The sequence below is a fragment of the Ostrinia nubilalis genome, chromosome 16, assembly GCF_963855985.1.
Source record: "Ostrinia nubilalis chromosome 16, ilOstNubi1.1, whole genome shotgun sequence".
NCBI classification, from domain to species: domain Eukaryota; kingdom Metazoa; phylum Arthropoda; class Insecta; order Lepidoptera; family Crambidae; genus Ostrinia; species Ostrinia nubilalis.
The window spans coordinates 5810121-5830449 of NC_087103.1; the positions used below are offsets into that span (position 1 = coordinate 5810121).

The 20329-nt window shown below is 39.5% G+C and overlaps 1 protein-coding gene across 2 annotated transcripts; it reads right to left on the minus strand.

The window, feature by feature from the left end:
* Nucleotides 1–24: 24 nt before the first annotated feature.
* Nucleotides 25–18782, minus strand: LOC135079287 (ras GTPase-activating protein 1). Of its 2 annotated transcripts, none has more exons than XM_063973904.1 (18): nt 18435–18782; nt 18029–18139; nt 16692–16764; nt 16457–16610; nt 12197–12321; nt 10356–10698; nt 9615–9908; nt 8995–9165; nt 8087–8262; nt 4816–4888; nt 4615–4733; nt 4349–4479; nt 3837–4006; nt 3426–3554; nt 2685–2814; nt 1495–1649; nt 821–953; nt 25–230 (listed from the first exon to the last, which is right to left on the minus strand). In XM_063973904.1, exons 1-18 carry the CDS (start codon nt 18589–18591, stop codon nt 79–81), a joined length of 2796 nt encoding a protein of 931 aa, XP_063829974.1. In that variant the 5' UTR covers nt 18592–18782; the 3' UTR covers nt 25–78. The 2 variants fall into 2 exon arrangements, with proteins under 2 accessions (XP_063829974.1, XP_063829973.1); XM_063973903.1 differs by having other exon boundaries at nt 28–230; nt 18029–18142.
* Nucleotides 18783–20329: the final 1547 nt, after the last annotated feature.

The window sequence follows — 20329 nt, forward strand, 5'->3', positions numbered from 1 at the left end:
AGGTCCTATCCTATCTAATCGTGAGGATGTCATCATCATGCCTGGCAAATAAGAGTGTTTTGTTTCCTCACCTGTGTCCTATCTGATCATCTCGAGGTACTTGTGTTTGTGCTTGGTGAGCATCTCGGTGACGGTGACCAGCTTCCTGATGGCGGGCTGGCTCTTGGCCAGGCCTTGAAGCTCCGTGAGATGCGACACGCAGATGTGATGCAGTGTTGCCAGTTCTTTTGCTGTTTGAAGAAATACAAGTTTTTGGTCAGTTTTGTATTGTCAAGTCGAGCCGAGGTTGCAGCGAAATCTCATTTCGTTCTCCAAATCAAGAGGCATTAGACATCATTAAATTGTAATCGTTTATTCGATTACACAAAAATATTTTCTAAAACCATGATGACATTATACATTTCCTTTCATTATAAATGACAGAACCCCTTTCGTAAAAAACAACTAAGGTAGAAATATGCGACATCAGACTTCCCTTAACCGTCTGGCCAGCGTGGGAAGTGTTAGCCAAATACTCATTAGGCTTGATAAAAATTGGATGATGGAACAGTGTTACTTATTTAAAGGTAGATACGTGACGTGCTTTTTCTCGTGCCGGACGGAACGGGACGATTTCTTAACATCGGAACCTTAAGACGGAACGGGACGCCGTTGCCGTTCACTTTTGAACGGAGCCCGTCCCGTCCTCGTTCCGTCCGAGGAATCACCCGTTACGTATGCTAGAACCTTAAATTTGAAACTTCAAGTTCCAGTATAAGTATGGAATAAAAAAGTATAACTTATATTTTTTATTTTAAAAATAATTTTAGTATAGGTTTACCGATATCAAAGTTGTTATTAGAGTTGGGCGGCGGGTTGCCGGGGTCGGGCACGCTGCTGAGCTGGTCCAGGAACACCACCATGCGCTCCTTGTTCTTCAGGATGAACGGGTTCACCACCTCCATGTACGGCTCCTGTGAAGAACATGACGAGGTTTTCACTGCTGCCACTTCGATTACAGTTGAAAACCGTCAATATTTCTCAAACGATGTAGCTTCCTATGTCAAATGAAGAGGTTCTTACTTTTTTTTTTCTCTTAAGCCATTCACGGCTTGTGCCTCAGCTCAGCCACGACGATATTTAATGGTAGGCAAACGTACACGAGGGTTCTTACTTACACCGCTACGATTTAAACGATCAAGTTTTGTAAAACATGATAATATGAAGTCCTTGGCTAAACCAGAATATGCCTAAGCGTATGGTACAGTAGGGCTCTTCGAACTCGATGAAATAGATATTTACTGAGCAAGCATTCTCTATGTTAGATCTCATCAATTACAGATCGAAGTCAAATGCAGACAAAAACCTCTCAAAAACTAACACCTGCAGGCATTAGAGCTGAATATGAACCCAATAGACATTGACTTATGGCATCAAAATTAACAAACCGACAGGTATTTACTATTTTATAAATTAATGTGGACCGTAACAACATTAAGCTAGAGTCTTTATTACCTTGGCGCCGAACTCGATGAGGTTGGCCAAGTTCTGCAGACACTTGGCGACCATCAACAGCGAGCGCTGCGCGTGCGGCGGCGGCGCGCTCGCCACCAGCGCCCAGGCGCGCGGCTCCACTAGCGCCGGGCAGATCAGCCGCAGGAATATGAACCCTGTGTGCACGAGATATGGATCATTATTGAGGAAATGTTTCTGCGCGGCTCTAAATGAGAGCTATCGTTTTAGCGCTCACCAGTTAGCGCCACTGTGGAGTAAGGTCCTGTCACTTGCTAGTAGCGAAGACAGTGGCGCCAACTTTTGAGCGCTAAAGTGGTATCGCATTTGCACTCATCAAGATGGCGCCACTGTAGAGTAAGGTCCTGTCAATCGCCAGGGGTGCCAACTGTTAAGTATAAAAACGATAGCCCTCATTAAGCCTGGTCCGTGAGCACGTAGAATTTTGTATAATTACGCGCGAGCGATAAGGATGGGTAGCTTGGGGTCATTTTACAAAATTCTACGTTCACGGACCAGGCTTTAGTAGTGCCGGGCAGATCAGCCGCAGGAAAATGAACCCTGTGTGCACGAGATATGGAGCATAATTGAGGAAATGTTCCTGCGCGGCTCTAGTGATGCCGGGCAGATCAGCTGCAGGAATATGAACCCTGTGTGCACCAGATATGAATCATTATTGAGGAAATGTAACTTTTTTTATCTGTCTCAAGACCAAAGGTGTGTTACAGTCAGCGTCAAATACTTTTTGGCTACTCTGGGTGTTACGAACTATTTGACGCTGACTGTGCCACTTTTCTTAAGGAATCAATGGTGCCGCCGTTAAAGAAGTTGGTACCATCGAGTCATGACAGGATCCTATTTTGGTTATAAGTCTTGCACCGCAGATAGGGTTAAAAAAAAGTTATTTTAGTCATTGTAGTAGATATGTAAATTAAAGACCATTGGCAAAGCAAATAGGTTGAAATTTCTTCTTCTTCAATAGTTGGGATTGTTGTAACCTAACATCTACTTGATTGGACAAACTTTAAAGTACCCTCCAAAGCACGAAATGTAGCACATAGCGACAAGTATGAGAGCACATTCAGTGGCACTGTTGAAGATGTCGTGGTATTGCAGCACTACAGATTTGCACAGGCACACATTCTCAAGTACTACCAGCACAAATACCACCACTGTTTTACCATCAAACTTACCAGAAACGACCCGTGTCCTGACGAATCTCTCGTTAGGCCACTTGGCGACGGCGGCGCGCTGCAGACAGCCGCATAGGTAGCGAACAGGCCGCGGGCACGCTTCGGGCGATGTGAAGATTGACAGCGTTATCTGAGACAGAATAAGGTTGAGTTTTGTTTGTCTTTACAGGTAACCCACGGGCCGCAGGCTTGCCTCGGGCGACGTGGAACTTTATACAGGGTGTTAGGTAAATGGATATATGAGCTGACACTAGCACATGTTAACATGGGCATATAAATGGTATGATGAAGTCAGAAAATTTATATCTTCATTTTAATTATTTTAATTTTCATACAAATCGGAATTTATAAAATTTATTTTGTATGAAAATTTAAAAAATAAAATCATGATATCAAATTTCTGACTTCACCATACCATTTATATGCACATGTTAACATAGGCTAGTGTCGGCTCATATACCCATTTACCTAACACCCTGTATAAGACACAATAAGGTTGAGTGTTGTACGTCAATGTTATAACAACTATGATAATCTCGATGCTAAAAAAAGTCAACTAAAATGTGCAAGTGCCAGTGGTTCTTTATCACGTGGAGTCGTGGATTATCGCTGAACAGTAAGAGTTCTCGAATTCGGTTAAATCAATCTTTTGTTCAGAAAATTTCACAAAAATTTCACTATAATAAAGTAATTTATTCATTTCAATAACAGAGACCGTTATAAAGCTTTTCTGCCTCTTACCTGATCGAGTATCATAAGCAGAAATTCAGCATTATTGCAAGCGTCGTCGGGTGAATCCATCTTGGTGGGGTTCAATTCTGCAGATTGTTTAGCATCTATCAGCTTCTGAACTGTCTCCGCGATTGCCGCCTGAAATATAAAAAGACATCAAATTAAGTCTTTCCATAGCAGTCCATCCCAAAATGAATAATTTCCTTGTATCTGTAAGGCCCGATTCGAGCAAACTTTTATCCAAGAATAACTCCTGGTATAACTGGCACATTACAGTTTCAGTATGGGAAATATGTCAAAGCTGACGATTTATTCTGAGATTAATATTTACTTTTGTTTGGTCAAATCCACTCTTATAGTAGTCTAGGCTTCTGTTTAAACTAATAAAATTAGAAACTGACTGAATCACGCTGTCCTTACCTGAAGGAATGGCTTGCACTGCGTATGCATAAACTCGTCGACGACCGCAGTCGCGAGGGACGCCGCTCGGAACATAGCTCTCGGGTCTGGTTCGCGAGCTAGCTCCGCGGTCACTAGCTCGCGAGCTAGCTCAGCACCACGGCCGCATTCCGTGAACGCGTGTAGGATTGCTAAAATAATAGGTAACAAAGAGTAAATGACACAGGCTGGCAAATAAGATACAAAAATATTTCTATAAGATTTTAAACTTTCGAGTTCCATTTCAACTAAAATAGAAATACACGGGTCTTATCGCGACGTTTATTAATGAGTTACATTATTTTTTTAACCAGTCTGCTTGTGACCACGTTGCAAGCTGTGAGTACATAATGTAACTTAAAAATATTTCTAAAGAAATAAGTAGGTTTAATAAGTAATTGTAACTCTTGTAGCGGAGTTTTGGGCTGACACTGTGTAGGTTTGTTTTCGACACGATAAGAAGAAGAAGAAGTAAATAATGATTTTATACTTACAAGTAGCCAAAGGTTGCCTATCAGTGCGACAGAGGTCGGCCAAAGCCTTCACTGCGGGTAGGCCTGGCTCCAGAAGCAATTGACGAAGTGGATTGTATTCTTCGCGCGGCATGACTAGCTCTTGCATGTATCTGTCACAATAAGGAACAAATATAATCTGATGGTAAGGTAACTCATAGATTAACAGACTTTCTACAATATGCGGTGGTTAGAAGTAATAAAAGTGAAATAAATCCAATTAAACTTGACTAGTGATGTCTTCATACCTGATACGCAGTCTCAAGGATCCCCACTCTCCAATAGGAGTCATTCCGGCCAGCGGATACCATTCCTCGATTTCTTCTCCATTCGCTAGATTCGCCAACTCTATTGTCAACTCGGCGACCTAAACGAGTAAGTGAAAATTAATAATATTAAAGATTATTATTAAAGTTAGCAAATAAAAATATTTTTTTTATTATTCTTACCTCTGATTCTTTTCCTCTCTTTCCAGTATTGTGGACTGTGATGGTGAACGAAGTTACATCTGGAGGCACATCACTGTAAATAAATAATTGATTTTAGTTTTCGTCCAATTTACCATTTAATACGAAATGTATTTGAATATTGATTTTTAAGTTATTATTTTTCTTTAGCGTGGCAATACAAGCTGATGACGTCACATTTTCAGTTTATTGTATTCCAGCCGGCGCACTGTGATTCGTGTAGAACAAGCTAGCTGGACAAAAGTCATTGTTGAATTTCTGATTATCGTTTATAAAAAACGATAAACAACATCCCAGACATTAAGGATTCCACAATTTTTTACTTTGTTAATTACCTAGTCGTGAGTAATTAACATGGTAAGTGAGGATATGAGGATAGTGTAATTTTTAATTCCTAATTTTGCTCGACTTTCGACAACACCTGACATTATTTTTTACTATGGTGACCAAATATTTGTGTGATGGATTTTGAAGATAAGGGTAAGTACTTTTTATTTTCTGTACAATAAGGTGCATAATAATGCACATAGTTTTAAAAAGTATGGCGAAATGTTGACCTTTATATTTTTCTCAAAATTTTATGTTTGGAAGACTAGAAGTTGTATGCCCCCACTTGACCCCAGTCTGGAATTTATATATATTGTAGCTGTAATCCTCTAGTATTCAAATATACCAGTTTCAGTTTGCACACTTTTGCACAACAATTTTATTTTTTCAGATTAATAAAAAATAGTGTCCGACCGAATATAGATTTTCAGCCGAAAACGGAAACGAAAACGAAGCTTCGGCTGCAGTCTCATTTTCGGCCGAAAACGAAAACGAAAATAACCTTCAACTTTCAAATTTCAATCTGAAATAATGTAAAAACTTTGAAAACCGTTAATGTTTTGACCAAAAACGTAATGACGTTTGACAGTTGTTTTGGTAAGGATTGATTAAAGAAAACCGGCATTAAAACACAAAAAATTGAATTATGAACTCTTAGTAGAATATTATTTCCGGTGTATATTGAAATATTGGGAAGTGAAGAAGAAATAAAGTGAGTCCAGTGGGAATTTTTTCAACTTCAAAAATGATTCATACAAATAAATTAACGATTTTTTGTTATTTATTACTAATGCAAACTGGAGTTTAACAATGCGGATTTATTTTTTTGTAGGCAATGTCTTTTAAATGATACCCGTTTTACTATAGGCACTCTCACAGCCGGACCCTTACACTCGCAACTATGCGAGAGCAAATCGCGCTAATAATTTTCCTGCAATTTCACGGCGGATATTTTCTTACAGAACCTGAATTATTTAAGGATTGTTTGCTGTAAACTTTTGACTTGAGATATCCCCACAAGATAATGTCGCATGGTGTGAGATCTGGTGACCGAGGCGGCTAGGGTATGTCCCTGTACGTGCTGATCATTTATTTGAAAAAAAAAATAGTCCTCGGTGTCTCCATCGAGGTACTCTTCGTGTGTGGTGAGACACCTTCTTGCTGAAATAGTAGTTGACCGGGATGCAGTTGCAGTTGTGGTATCAGACATTCATCGATCATTCGACAATACATTTCAAATACTTATTGCTCAACTGCGAACGCTCTGTAGGCTCCCCGACCAGTGACTCATGGCGTGTTTCAAATCCGCATTACTCTATTTTGAAACAATTAAACTTAATGAAAACTCTTTGGTTTTATTTGTATTCAATTTTGAACTTGGAAAATTCTCGCTGAAAGTAAAGGGTGTCTTTACAACGTAACCTCACTTCAAAACTTCAAAAGAGTGTGACAATACCGCGTCCGTTCAAGTCTGATTGGAACCATAATTATGTGCACCAGATTCACTTCCGAAGATATCGGAACGATAAACGTCACCATCTTATTCACATATTTCTGATATTCGGTTTGGCCGAAGATTCGGCTGGTTTTTGGCCGAAAACGAAAATATGGCCGAATGTCCATTTCTTGGCCGAAAATGGCCGAAAACGAAAACGAAAACGAATATTCGGTCGGTCACTAATAAAAAATCAAGTTTTTTGATTAATGATTAAAACATTGAAAAAGTGACCAGAATAGCATGATTTTTAATTTATATTCTCAAAATGTGATATATTGGGATCACGAATATTCGCTTAGAGAGATGAAGAATAGCATCAGTCGCATTTCAATTTCATTTCAATGGACGAAATACGGCAAAACAGGGAACGCTTCATGAAAAACAAAACTGAGTGGATTCCCGGAGCCATAGTGTTACATGTTTCTGTTCATAAAGTTCAGTCTTCCACGTCGAAAGATTCTACACCTGGACGACCACTCCAAGAGTTCGACGAGTCCAGCAAAAAGACGAAAAGAAGAAGACTTTTAGACCTCATTTCCTCAAGAAGTACTTGAGAACTGATATTGGCTGCTGAAGCTGCAGCGCAAATGTCTGCTGGTCACAGCAACTTGGCAAGTCATTAATGTTGTCCCAGTCTACCCACTAAATTAAAAAAAAACTGAGATTCTTTGTTCCATATAAATCGCAAAAATGTTTATATCGAAAAATTGATTTTCATTAAATTCTCCATAAAAAACGGGAATTTCATACTTTAACACCTAATGCATCATAAGACCAATTATTATTATACTGTAAAGTTAGTTTCTTCTTTCCTTTTTAGTCTGTTTCTCTTGATTTTAGGAAATAAATATTTTATTACCAAAAAAATTTTTTTTTTCAAACCTACCTATAATAATTATAATAACAAGCCTAATTAATCTTAAATTGCACAAAAAAGTAAGTAATGCGTGTATTAAACACATTAAAGTAAAAAAATAATATTGTCCAGCTAGCTTGTTCTACTCGAATCACTGTGCGGCGGTGCCTGATCTTTCCTACTTCTTGTGGCGCCAGGCGGGTCGGAAGCTGGTGAGCCCTTAGGCAGCGCACGGAGCCACCTACACTCGCCACAGTCACTATCACCGGGTTTATAATGCTACTCACTCGAACACGAACTCGTCGTCCCAGTGTGGATCGGGCGAAGGACGCGGGCGCGTACGAGCCACGGGCGCGGCGCCAAGGGCCAAGCGAAGGAACGGGCGCGACGCCAGACGAGCAGCCATACTTGTAGGGAGACAAGAAGTGTGACACGGTGGAGCGCAATCTGCCCAAGGCAGCCGCAATTCCGCGCAAACCTCCCGTGATTCGGCTAGTATAACCGCAAGGTGGGTCCATGGGAAGGTGGTGGGTTAGTAATCGCGTCACTATCAACGCGTTAGTGCTACTCACTCGAACACGAACTCGTCGTCCCAGTGAGGATCGGGCGAAGGTCGTGGGCGTGTACGAGCAACGGGCGCGGCGCCAAGTGCCAAGCGTAGATACGGGCGCGGCGCCAAGCGCGCTGGTAAACGATGCGCCGTCAGACAGCGCACGCGCAGTGCGCGAAGCCAGACTACGCGCGCCACCTGGTGGATGAAGAAGGTCAATGAAAAGCTAGATGTCTATGACAGACAGCTACACATCACTATCGTTCAATCTCATTCGGTCCGCGCGCGCGTTCACTCTTCCATTCACTGTATCCCTCTCTCGCCTATCAGCCACCGAACCGGCTTGACGTGCCGGCCGGCACGTTAACTCCAATTTATTTCAACGTAATATTGTCTAAAAGTACAATAAATTCTCAAACTCTAGAATGTATTTTATTAAGTAGTTCTGCGTGAACACTAGACAACTGACAACAGTATGATATTAGTTCTTGAAAGTTTCCGCTAGTGGCGCTGTACAATCCGTCATACATTTAATTTCATTTTTTTACGCGCTCACTAGTGACGACGTAACTCACACTAAGCCCTCTGGTGACCAAAGATGAGTTAGTTAATGCAGGCTCTGTTGAAGTTAAGTTATACAGTACGCGGGCCACCTAATGGACAATTAGTTACACACTCCTTAGACCCAATAAGAACCTCCTGGCGATAACAGAGCAGTTACACATTATGCGGTCCATCTGACGACAAAAAAGGAAGTAACACACATTGCAGGCCATATGATCATCAAGGAAGTTACATATTACCGTATCTACAGTAGCAATTACTCATCTTCACTCCGATCATTATTCTTCTTGCACATCTCTTGAGGACGTTGAGGAAAAGCAAGCTTATACCCTTTATAATAAATCCCACAGTAGCTGTATAACATACCTTGTTCTGGTGCCTGGCCTGCTGCGGCACGCACAGCGGCCGCAACGCTTCAAGCCACGCACGTTGCTCCCCAGCCGTGTTAGCGGCTAAGAACGTATGCGTGGACAGGCAAGGCAGCGCCCGCTCTACCAGTTGGAAGCAGAACTCGCGATCCCAGAGCGATTCGTGCACCTAAACAAATGACACGAATGAAATATTCTAAGTTATAGTAGTCGTACAGTTAACGCTTAACAATTTGGCTAGCGCTAATGTGAAAACGCTCTTATTTTAACAGTTTTAGGGAAACAAGGCAGCGCCACCACCATCCATTTGGAAACAGTATTCGTAGTCTCTGAGAGCTGATAGTCTTGTAAATTGTGGTCTGAACATAAAAGGATGTTTGAAAGTTAACTCAGAGCGTCGCATCGTCGTTTAAAAAAATACATTATTGTTACTGAAAGAATGTACTGTATGATAAAATAATTACTATTCCTTTAATAAAAGGGTTCCTAGAAATTTTGCATGAAATGCGTTGTTTTAAAATAATTGAATAAACAACACATTCTAACGCATGCCAAACCACAAACCATAGTTTGTTTGGCCATTGAATTACATAAGAAAACATTTAACACACAACATACCTGATAAAGATAAGCGCACGACAAATCGATCAAGCCCTTAGGCTTAGTTCTCTTCGGCGAGTCGTAGAAGTACAAATGGGTGTCAGTTCCCTCCTGCAGTAAGACAAAGTACAGAGCCTTCCATTTCTTGGCGCCTTTGTCTGATTTCTTGTTCAGGTAGCCCTGGTGCTTGATGCCTTTCATCTTCTTCAAGCCGATCTGGTCTCGGCACTCGCGTAGTGTTGCGTATATTTTCTCGGCTGCGGCACCGGTCGCGTTTTGCTGCGGTTCGATTTGGTGACCTTCCGCGATTAACTACGGAAAATAAAGTAATGTATTTGTAATTGCCGATTTGTATGAAACATCTCAGTGTTCTTCATCTCATATTTATACATTCAGTCGTTGACTTCTTCTGTCTGTGAGTAATGTAGTTACGAATATTTAAGCGTGTTTTTAACACTATTTCATTTAATATTATAAAGACTAGCAATAATTTTCGAAATCCGATTACAAACTTATTCGACATAGCTTTCCGGTTTTTAATCTTGTAATACTAACTGGTGTTATAAATACGGAAAGTGTTTTGTTTATATCAAAATGTGTTTATATCAGGAAAACTTTAACGTTCAGATTTATTGTTGCTGAATCCAAAAGTAAATAATGTACAGTAAATCGCCATTAAACAAAAGAGATGCTTTTCAAAATATTAGATCATTATAATAAAGACATCAACATAGCCTGTCCTTCTGTCAAAACACTTACCGGTTGTCCCAAAGTGTGTCCTTCTACAATTTGCTCCTTCCTGTATCTATTGATGACCGCATCCAGGCACTCGAACGTCCTACCGCCCATGAGATACCTCACACCTTTCTTCTCTATCCTGAACCTTTGTATCTGGTTGTTGATGTGGAAGAACAGGGAATAATCCCCTGGAGAATTATCCGAGGGTCTCACAAGGAAGCTTCCAGGCCCGGCTTTCACTAGCATGTCGACTGCTTCGCTCTTGGTGCAGTTGGGATGGAACCAGGAGAAGACGGTGTTAGGATCGATAGACGGGTCCAGATCCTCAACTAACTCCCTGAAGATCATTCCTTGTTCGCCGGTTCTAGGTTTAGAAATAATGATTTGAGTCAGTAAACTGATAATACGTAAGAAGTTATTATCCAATGTCAAGTTGACGTATCTATGCCATAAAATACTAAAGGATTGGCTAAACATTGAGGGGGATTATCAAAATAGCTTTAAACAAATTAATACATGAGCAGGTGATGACTGTCGGATTGAATTCTTCTAGAGACAAATACTTAGATAAGCATGAGTCTACCCACATTGAGTATTTATGTTCAATAGGAGTGTAGTAAAATATAATAATAATAATTAATGTATCCGTAATTATCTATTTACGTCTGATGATTCGTTCTCTAGTCGACGTTTGAGAATATAGATAAATAGCTTATATCAACAACATTATTACTATTTACAAACATCCTAAGTAACATCTATGACTCATATATTTCACAATGTTACACTCGAGTTAGTGAGCTGTGAACTAATTGTGATAATAGTAAGGTTAACGCACGATTTACTGCCTTCCTTTATTTATAATATTATCGTTATGAGCAATGGCAACGGAAAATGTAATTAAAATAATAAAACATTTATGTAATTATAAATAGAAAACTAGGTATTAACCAGCGAGGTATAATAGTTCCTTAGCAAAGGTTTCAGTGCCTTTAGAAAATCTGAAATGAAAATAGATTTCGATTCAATAACATATACACATTAAGTTTTGATCATTCGCCTTCGCGATCTCTTATGAAATCACATTTGCGAAACTGACTACTAACCTAGCTAGTAAGTTGGTAGATGAACTGCGGGATCATAACATAAAAGAGCCGGCATAACACAATACCAGGATGTAGTTCATTACTTTTTAGGATCATGGCACTAGTGGGTTTATAGCGTATATTTTACATTTATAAGGCAGAGTTAATGTTGTATTATTTCAGTTACTGTGACAGCCTAATCTAGAAGGGATCAACAGAACTACAATTGAGTTGATTACAAATACATCTTGACTTTTTAGTTCTTTTAAGCGATTATCACACTGCACCGCGCTCCGCCGCGGTACGCGGGATGACAGATTTAATCATTATAATTATGCAAGTACCTTAGTTTGTATAGAAAACACGCGCAGCACAACACACTGAAATGCGTTTGCGCGCGGGATCGTTATATGTCGCCACGCGGACCGCGGCGGAGCGCGGTGCAGTGTGATAATCGCCTTAACAACCATCATTTGACGTCCCTTGCTGTCTGGCCTAAAGGACATAGCAGACTTATCAACTCGGAAAGGGATCAACATCGTATCGCCTTTTGCGAGCTGTCATCGCCTTTTGCACGCTGTCAACCGCGAGACAAAGCGTTTACATTACGGTGCGGATAAGTTAGCGATGTAGTATGGAGTTTCATACTAAGAATACAGGCTCGAATTAATAAGGTCACTTCCCTTTCCAGGATAAGTGTGCTACGTCCTTAAAGCGACCACTCCTCTCGCTTCACTTAGCTATAATTTGAAGGTCACAACATCTAAAAACACTTACCGATGTGCGGTGACCCAAAGCCAGCCATCGCCCATGTCGTTATGGACGAAGAAGATGTCGCCTTTCTGGAACGTCAACTCGTCAGTGTCGGGCATCTTGGTGTATGGAAGTATTGCCACCACTCTCTGTGAAGAAAGATATAATTAAGTGACACATATCACAGAATAATAATAAGTACTACGTACAGAAGTTTTTCTTCGCGAAGGTATTCAAAAAAATGTATGCTCAATGTCATCAACAATATGGTGTAATTTAGCTTGTCTTATGAGTCGAGCACCGTTTTGTTGACATACGTCAGTGATCGGTACTGTCTTGATGCCATAGGGCTGACTGCTACAAGAAGCTACTGTGTCGCCATCTAGCGCACCACACTTGCATTCACTGCTCTTCGCGGCAACGCGCAGCTACATGCGGCCGCCAGTTATATAGTGTAAGAGCTAGCACCTAAATATTTTATAACACACATAACTGTGACAATTTATTTCACGTGGGCGAAGCCAAAAAGCTAGTAAGAAATAAAAATTCAATTCAGTAGGTATTTCAAACCAAATTTTAGTAGGGTTCCGTAGCCAAATGGCAAAAACGGAACCCTTATAGATTCGTCATGTAGTCTGTCTGAACATAGAAAGTTTTTGTGCACTTTTTAAAATGAGTTAACCAAGTATATGGCTATTAGACTTGCACACGTCCGTCCGTTTTTTGTAGGATTAATATAATTAAGTAACATTTATTTTTTGCATTCGGCTCTTGGTCTAACCCAAACGAAACACGAACAACTAATGAACTAACAATGAACAAAGTTGATAAATTAGTAATATGTAAATAATGAATTTGTTTTACGAGCTGCCCCGGCGTACTTCGTACCGCAAATTAATATAAAGTTGTTTAAGTGATTTATAAAATCACAATATTAATTTTTGAAAGTAGGGTCATTGTGCTGGTTTTCTATCTAACTTCGGTTTTCGTCCATTTCACTGAGCTGCCATAAACACATGCGTAAAATTTGAATACAAAGTATTGTATTCACAGAAGGCAGTAGCCATCCCGCGCTAGTTTTGTTGCAATCTACGAGGGCTGCACTAAAAGTATCGGGAATGGAATATTTCCACTATTCCAGTCATATTAAAATCTATTTAATTGCAAACTCCAGGGTTTTAAAAATCGTATACCATTTATTTATTTAAAAAAAGATTCTCGGTCGTATCACAAGGTCTTGTCAAACTTGTTTAGTCGTTGAGAAAATGGAATTGACTCGAGAAAATTCAAGAGCGATGATTTATTATGACTTTTGAAGTGGTTTAACACAAAAACAGTGTGTTGACCGGATGATTTCTGCATTTGGTAATGAAGCCCCATCCAAAACCACAATTTATCGCTGGTTTCCTGAATTTCAACGTGGACGTGTCAAGCTCAATGATGATCCCCGTCAAGGTCGTCCAAAAACTGCAGTCACCTAAGAAAACGTTGATGTGGAAGAAAATGTGCGTAAGCTGATTGTAGAAGATCGACATTTGATATACCGCGAAATTCAGGCAACTTTCGACATTGGCATGAGTCAAATACAAATAATCTTGCATGAACAATTAGGTGTAAAAAAGTTGTTTTCCCGATGGATACCGCATTCGCTCTGTGAAGAGCAAAAAGCGGCTCGCGTTACTTGGTGCGTCAGAACTCTCGGGAGATTACATGCAGGATCCTCAAATGCTGTATACAACATCGTATCAGGTGACGAATCATGGATATACGCGTATGAACCCGAAACAAAAAACCAGTCACGAGTTTGGGTGTTCGAAAATGAATTAAAGCCAACAAAAATTGTTCGTTCACGGAGTGTTGCAAAAAAAATGGTGGCCACGTTTGTCTCCAAAACCGGCCATGTTGCGACTATTCCTCTTGGGGGACAAAGAACGGTTAATGCAGATTAGTATGCTAGCATTTGTTTGCCACAGGTCGTTTCTGAACTCCGTAAAGAGAATTGCAACCGCCGCATCATCCTCCATCACGACAATGCGAGTTCTCACACCGCGCACTGAACAAAAGAGTTTTTAGAGCAAGAAAACATAGGATTATTAGTCCATCCGCCGTACAGCCCCGACCTAAGCCCTAATGATTTCTATACTTTCCCTAAAATAAATTTTCATCACCTGAAGAAGCTGTGGAAGCCTACAAAACGGCCATTTTGGAGACCCAAACTTCCGAATACAATGGTTGCTTCAATGATTGGTTTCGTGTATGGAAAAATGTGTCAAATTTCGCGGAGAATACTTTAAAAAGCAATAAATACATTTTTAAATAGTAATGTTGTTTCACTTCCTTGATTCCCGAAATTTTCAGTGCCGCCCTCGTATAATGCCTAAGCAACAGTTCTACCTAAATGAAAATGTAATTTAAAAAGTAGTGAGTTCCAAAAAAATACGTAAATGCGCGGCCTTACACCGGTCACCGGTACATTGCAGAAATCATCGCGCTAGAAAAAAAACGTGCTGACAGGAAAAGTTTTTGGCACGTATGTCTAATTGATAGCATTATAAACACAATTTTAAGTGTTTATTAAACTTCTTCATACAAAATTAAATCTTAGATGACTAAGGGTAATTTTTTTAAAGCATAGCTCAGGTCATATAGCAGGCAAATCAACTCGGAAAGGGATCAACAACGTATCGCCTTTTGTGGCATGGAGGTAATAGTGGAGAGGAAATATAGATCTATACAAAAATTCGACAAATTAATGACAAACAGCTGTTTATCTCTTTCTAACTTACCCCTGGTGATGTATAAAAAAAAGAAATAGATAATGTTTGGTCAGTACTCATTCTGGCAACATTTTCATGTGACGTCACTAACTACCTGACTTGTGCCGAGTAGGTACCTACATACAAGATTTAAGAAAACAACATATTTATAGGCAATCAGCTGACAACTACACGCACACACACACACACAAATACCTGCCAGCTGATTGCCTATATTGCGGCCATGTTGTTTTCTTAAATCGTGTATCTATGTATTTATAATGCGTGTAAATGTGTGCGTAATGTACCGAGTACGTTTATTTTAAAGTTACGCCAAGTCCATGAGACATTGATATACGTCAGTGTTTTGCGAGCTGTCATTGCCCTTCGCGCACTGTCATCGGCGAGGCAAGGCGTTTACGTTACGGTGCGGATTGTGTGTGCGTTGCAGTATGGACTTTAGTTGACTGCCTTTATGAGCACTCGAACGACATAAAATAATATGATACATTTATGTAAGGGTATTTTAAGATCACAAAGTTGGCAACTCCGATAGTTGGACGAAAACCAGCGCAAAGACCCTATCCTGTTTGACACCTATAATAATTGACAATAGCTGGCTCGGCGAACTTCGGCAAACTAATGTGTGACGTGAAGTGCCAAATCGCGGAAAATGTCGGAAGAAATACCATGAATTTGCATGAATTATCATGAATAACAATAACCACTTATTTACCTCTCAGTGTCTTCAGGCAACTTAAAAAAAGTACATTGTGTGTTTTTATTATTATTTAGGCAGTAAAATACTGCACAGTATTTTTTACACAGTATTTTTTTATTTTTTTCCATAATACAAGAGTACGCGTGCGTGTGTCAATGCTCGCTCGTATCTCGTATAGATGACCCACGCTGAACTGTCCCGCCAAACTCAATGACAGGGGGGCGCTATCATCGTTCAACTATAAGGTTTCCAACATGGCAAAAATCTGAACCAGCGATCCGGTATTGACGGTGGCGCCCCACTGTCAATGTCATCGACAGGACAGTCCAGTATTTTGGAACTATATGTGACGCCTTGTCGAATCGCCTCCTGCAGGTGGGCTATCGTGCGTGTTTTGTTTTCGATGTGAACTCGCGGAGATGAACAGGCCTGCACATATTCACATACATTACTATGAGGTCTCACAGTACGCGAGTACGCACAGGGTGACAGATGAACCAATCACAGAGCTCTATTAATCGCTGTGCGTTCGATTTACTGCTTGCAAGCATCGTTTGTGAATACGGGCGATAGTCTGTTTATTACGTCTTCAAGAGACTTTCCAACTTTGATGATATTTGGCACCAATAGGCTTTAGTCATTTGTCATATAATTTTGTCATAAAAAGAAATGGATGTGAGTTGGTTTGGGAAACTCTTCATTTATCTGGGTGGTTAGGTGTGTGTACTAGAAAAGAACAGTGTTTTCTCTGACAAATCATGCAGACAAAACTGCAGGCAGAAGTTGTTATTTTCCATAAACTCTTACCTTTTTATCATTAACTGGTTCAGGGGGAGGTACAGGCTCCACTAGTCTCTCTCTCTTCAACAAGTCCGAGCAGTGACTGTAGAATCCCACCAGTTCAGTTAGGGAGTCGAACTGACGACCGCCTATGTAGTAGTCGCCGCAAACTGCTGTTATTCTATACAAATACAAGATTAGTTAGAACACTAAAAAAAACAGAATCTTTTAAAGTAAAGTTACTAAACTATTGTAAAAATACCTGAAATGGTTTATGCCAGTTCTTCCCAAGTAGCTCAAAACATATGACCCTGGCTTCCTGTCACTCTCTCGAACTGAAAAGCACAGAGGTATTAAAAACCTGGCTATGTTGCATCCAACTTGAGGGTACTTCAAGGAAAACTAGAAAAGAAACTATGTCCAATAAGGAAAATAAATGCTCCCCCAATCTAAGGTAGAGGATAATTTAAAAGCATATCCATGAATAAATAATGATAACAAATATTCCTCAGTGTAAAAATTTAGGAAATTATAAGTGTTTTTTTATCATTACAAAACAAAGAAATCTGTTATACAATACAAGCAAAACACTTGATACTGATTGGCACTTCTGTGTGGGAACTGGGAAACTGTCTGTATTGTAAGTGAAATAATGTGTGAGAAAAAGATATCTCTTAGAGGCATCATTTGTTTTGCAATACTACTTAATAGCGTAAAAACAAGCACTGTAGTAGTAAAAGTAAATTATTAGACGCTTTCCTTCTCAAGTAGGAATGAAAAAGAAAACTTATTGAAACCACCAATAAAGATCCACATACCTACATAACTCTCAGTAGGTTACTTCTCATAAAACTGTTTTTAAACACTTGATCATAAAGTGGCACTTATTGCAGACAAATAAGATTCACAATGAAGCTTAGATATGCATTCATTATTTTTAGCTCACTGGGTTTTAGAAATATGAGCAAAGTTTTTATGATTAACAACCGTAAACATTTCATTGAACATTATTGTGTGGATAGTTCTTAATCTTATCATAGTCTTTCTTAAAATATGATTTATTGTCATATTTATTTCCTATTTAGGTAGTTTATTTTTTAGACAACAGAGAATTTCCTATCTTATCAGAAACATTAATATTTAAATCGGCCGTTTGGTGTAGTGGTTCAGAACGGACTACTATGCCGAGAGGTCCCGGGTTCGATTCCCGGCCGGGCAGAAATTGAAATGATGAATTTTAATTTCTGTGACGGGTCTGGGTGTGACTATGTATAATATTTATGTATTTAAAAAAAAAAAGTATATAAGTAGTATATCCGTTAAGCTAGCACCCATAACACAAGCATTAAGTTGCTTACTTTGGGGCTAGCTGGCGCTGTGTGAAATTGTCCAAAGATTTATTTAAATTGTCCAAAGATTTATTTAAATAGTCTAATTAAAATATTTAAATTATTCTAGTATAATTAGTGAACTTTGCATTTTAATTACAGAAACAATGTTTACATTAAATAATGAAATAGAAAAAAAGTGTAGCAGAATTCAATGCTTAACAGAAAAATTATTAGCCTCAAATTGATTTTAAATATACCAAATACTCACCCAGATAACTTCCAAGATTGGCAGCTTTCCACAGCCTCTCCTCAGCAGTGTATCTGTCCAGCCGGCCATGATACCACTCTGTCTCCGGAGGGGCCAGGACAGCTTGTCTCTCTCCTAGTAAAAGAAAGTCCTAATGAAATGACATAATTTACTGTAATCAACTTTAACTACCTAATGTCCTATACTAAAATTTTCGCCAAGGGTTATTAGAGAATTAAGAATGCTTTGATTGGAATAAGGAAAATTCTAGTAAACAATCAATCATCTTATACCAATTTAAATTCAAGTTTTGAAAGGATCCCAATTAAGTATTGCTAAAAACCGAATTCCATACTATACATACAGTAGTACTGGCAATGCCACATTATATTTATTTTTGAACAATGTGTTGGGAGATCTTACTTACCATTAGTGCTAGGACCATTAGCTTCATATATTTCTAAGTCTCCTGCTAGCTCGGCGATGTCACCTCCGCCGTCTTCAGACTCGGTAGATGGTGAACCTAACTTGTCCTTTACAGGGGGTCCTATGGGAGCCCCCATGGAGCGAATCAAATCAGCCATTTTAAAACTATTTCACACTTCAGGGTACAAGATATCACTTCACTTGTTCAAATACAAAGCACATCTATGAGTCATAGTTCAGAGATAGCTGGGGATGAAAACTGCATCCTAAACTACAAAGAACAAACTAATTCCTCAAGTCCTATACAAAAATGCTCCAATGTCGTATGTTCCGATGTTTACAGTAATCTTTTATTACAATTTTGGTGATGTTAAAACAGAAATGACTACAAAAACTTATAAAGAGAAATAGATGTCCAATCCCTCTACCACATTTCTTTATTAGAGTTTCTTCAAACACAATTTCAGGCAGAAAATCATGAAATTTGTTGATTCACTTCATTCATTCCGATTTTGATACGCCCCCGAAAAAAAGTTTCTGACAGTTTGATACAATGTTGCAAACAAAAATAAATATATTCTATTCTGAATGTTGGTATGAACTTTACTTCATTATTTTTATAACGGTATTGGTACATAACGTTATTCACTTATTAAGATCATTTGATAAAAGGATAACGCCCGATTCCCATATTCAATCCTTGTCCAAATCCGGATTACAGCTGTCAAATTGAATTCAGTTTTAGATTATATTTCCAAAATTTTCGATGCATTTACACTTTAATATTGTTTAAATAGTCTTATAAACAATATAAAAATGTAAAATCATCAAAAACCGCAGTTATTTTGGCCAAAAACATTAAAATTTGACAGTTGACAATCCAAATCCGTATAATTTGGATTAGGATTGAATATAGAAATCCGCCATTTTTTTCGATGGCCTCAGTAGAGCCTCTCAACAAGTGGGCCTCAGAATGAACATGGACAAGACAAAAATCATGTCTAATGTCCGTGTTGCACCCACTCCTCTGAAGGTTGGAGACTCTACACTCGAAGTTGTCGACAATTATGTATACCTGGGACAAACAGTCCAGTTAGGTAGGTCCAACTTCGAGAAAGAGGTCAATCGTCGAATCCAACTCGGATGGGCAGCGTTCGGGAAGCTTCGCCATATACTCATGTCCGAAATACCGCAGTGTCTCAAGACGAAAGTCTTCGAGCAGTGTGTATTGCCAGTGTTGACATATGGATCCGAAACGTGGTCGCTTACTATGGGCCTCATAAGAAGGCTCAAGGTCACCCAAAGGGCGATGGAGCGGGCTATGCTCGGAGTTTCACTGCGTGATCGAATCAGAAATGAGGAGATCCGTAGGAGAACCAAAGTAACCGACATAGCTCGCAGAATTGCTAAAATCAAGTGGCAGTGGGCGGGGCACATAGCTCGTAGAGACGATGGCCGTTGGGGCAGGAAAGTTCTCGAGTGGCGACCACGGGCTGGAAAACGTAGCGTGGGCAGGCCTCCTACTAGGTGGACCGACGATCTGGTAAAGGTCGCGGGAAGAGCCTGGATGCGGGCAGCGCAGGACCGTTCATTGTGGAAAACCTTGGGGGAGGCCTTTGTCCAGCAGTGGACGTCATTTGGCTGAAACGATAGAAATCCAGCATAAATCACTAGCTTTTGTTAGCGCATTTAATTCAGTTGGTCTCAGATATTTATAATTTATAGTCATAAACTTAAAATTTCTAAACAAACAATAAAACTGTAAAGTTTCATAAAAATCTGTTCAGTATTTTTTGCATGAAAGAGTAACAAAAATGCTCACAAACTTTTTTATTTTAATATTGTAGTAGCGGTATGTTTTAATCCGTACTTTACGTGAAAATAACTTTCATATAC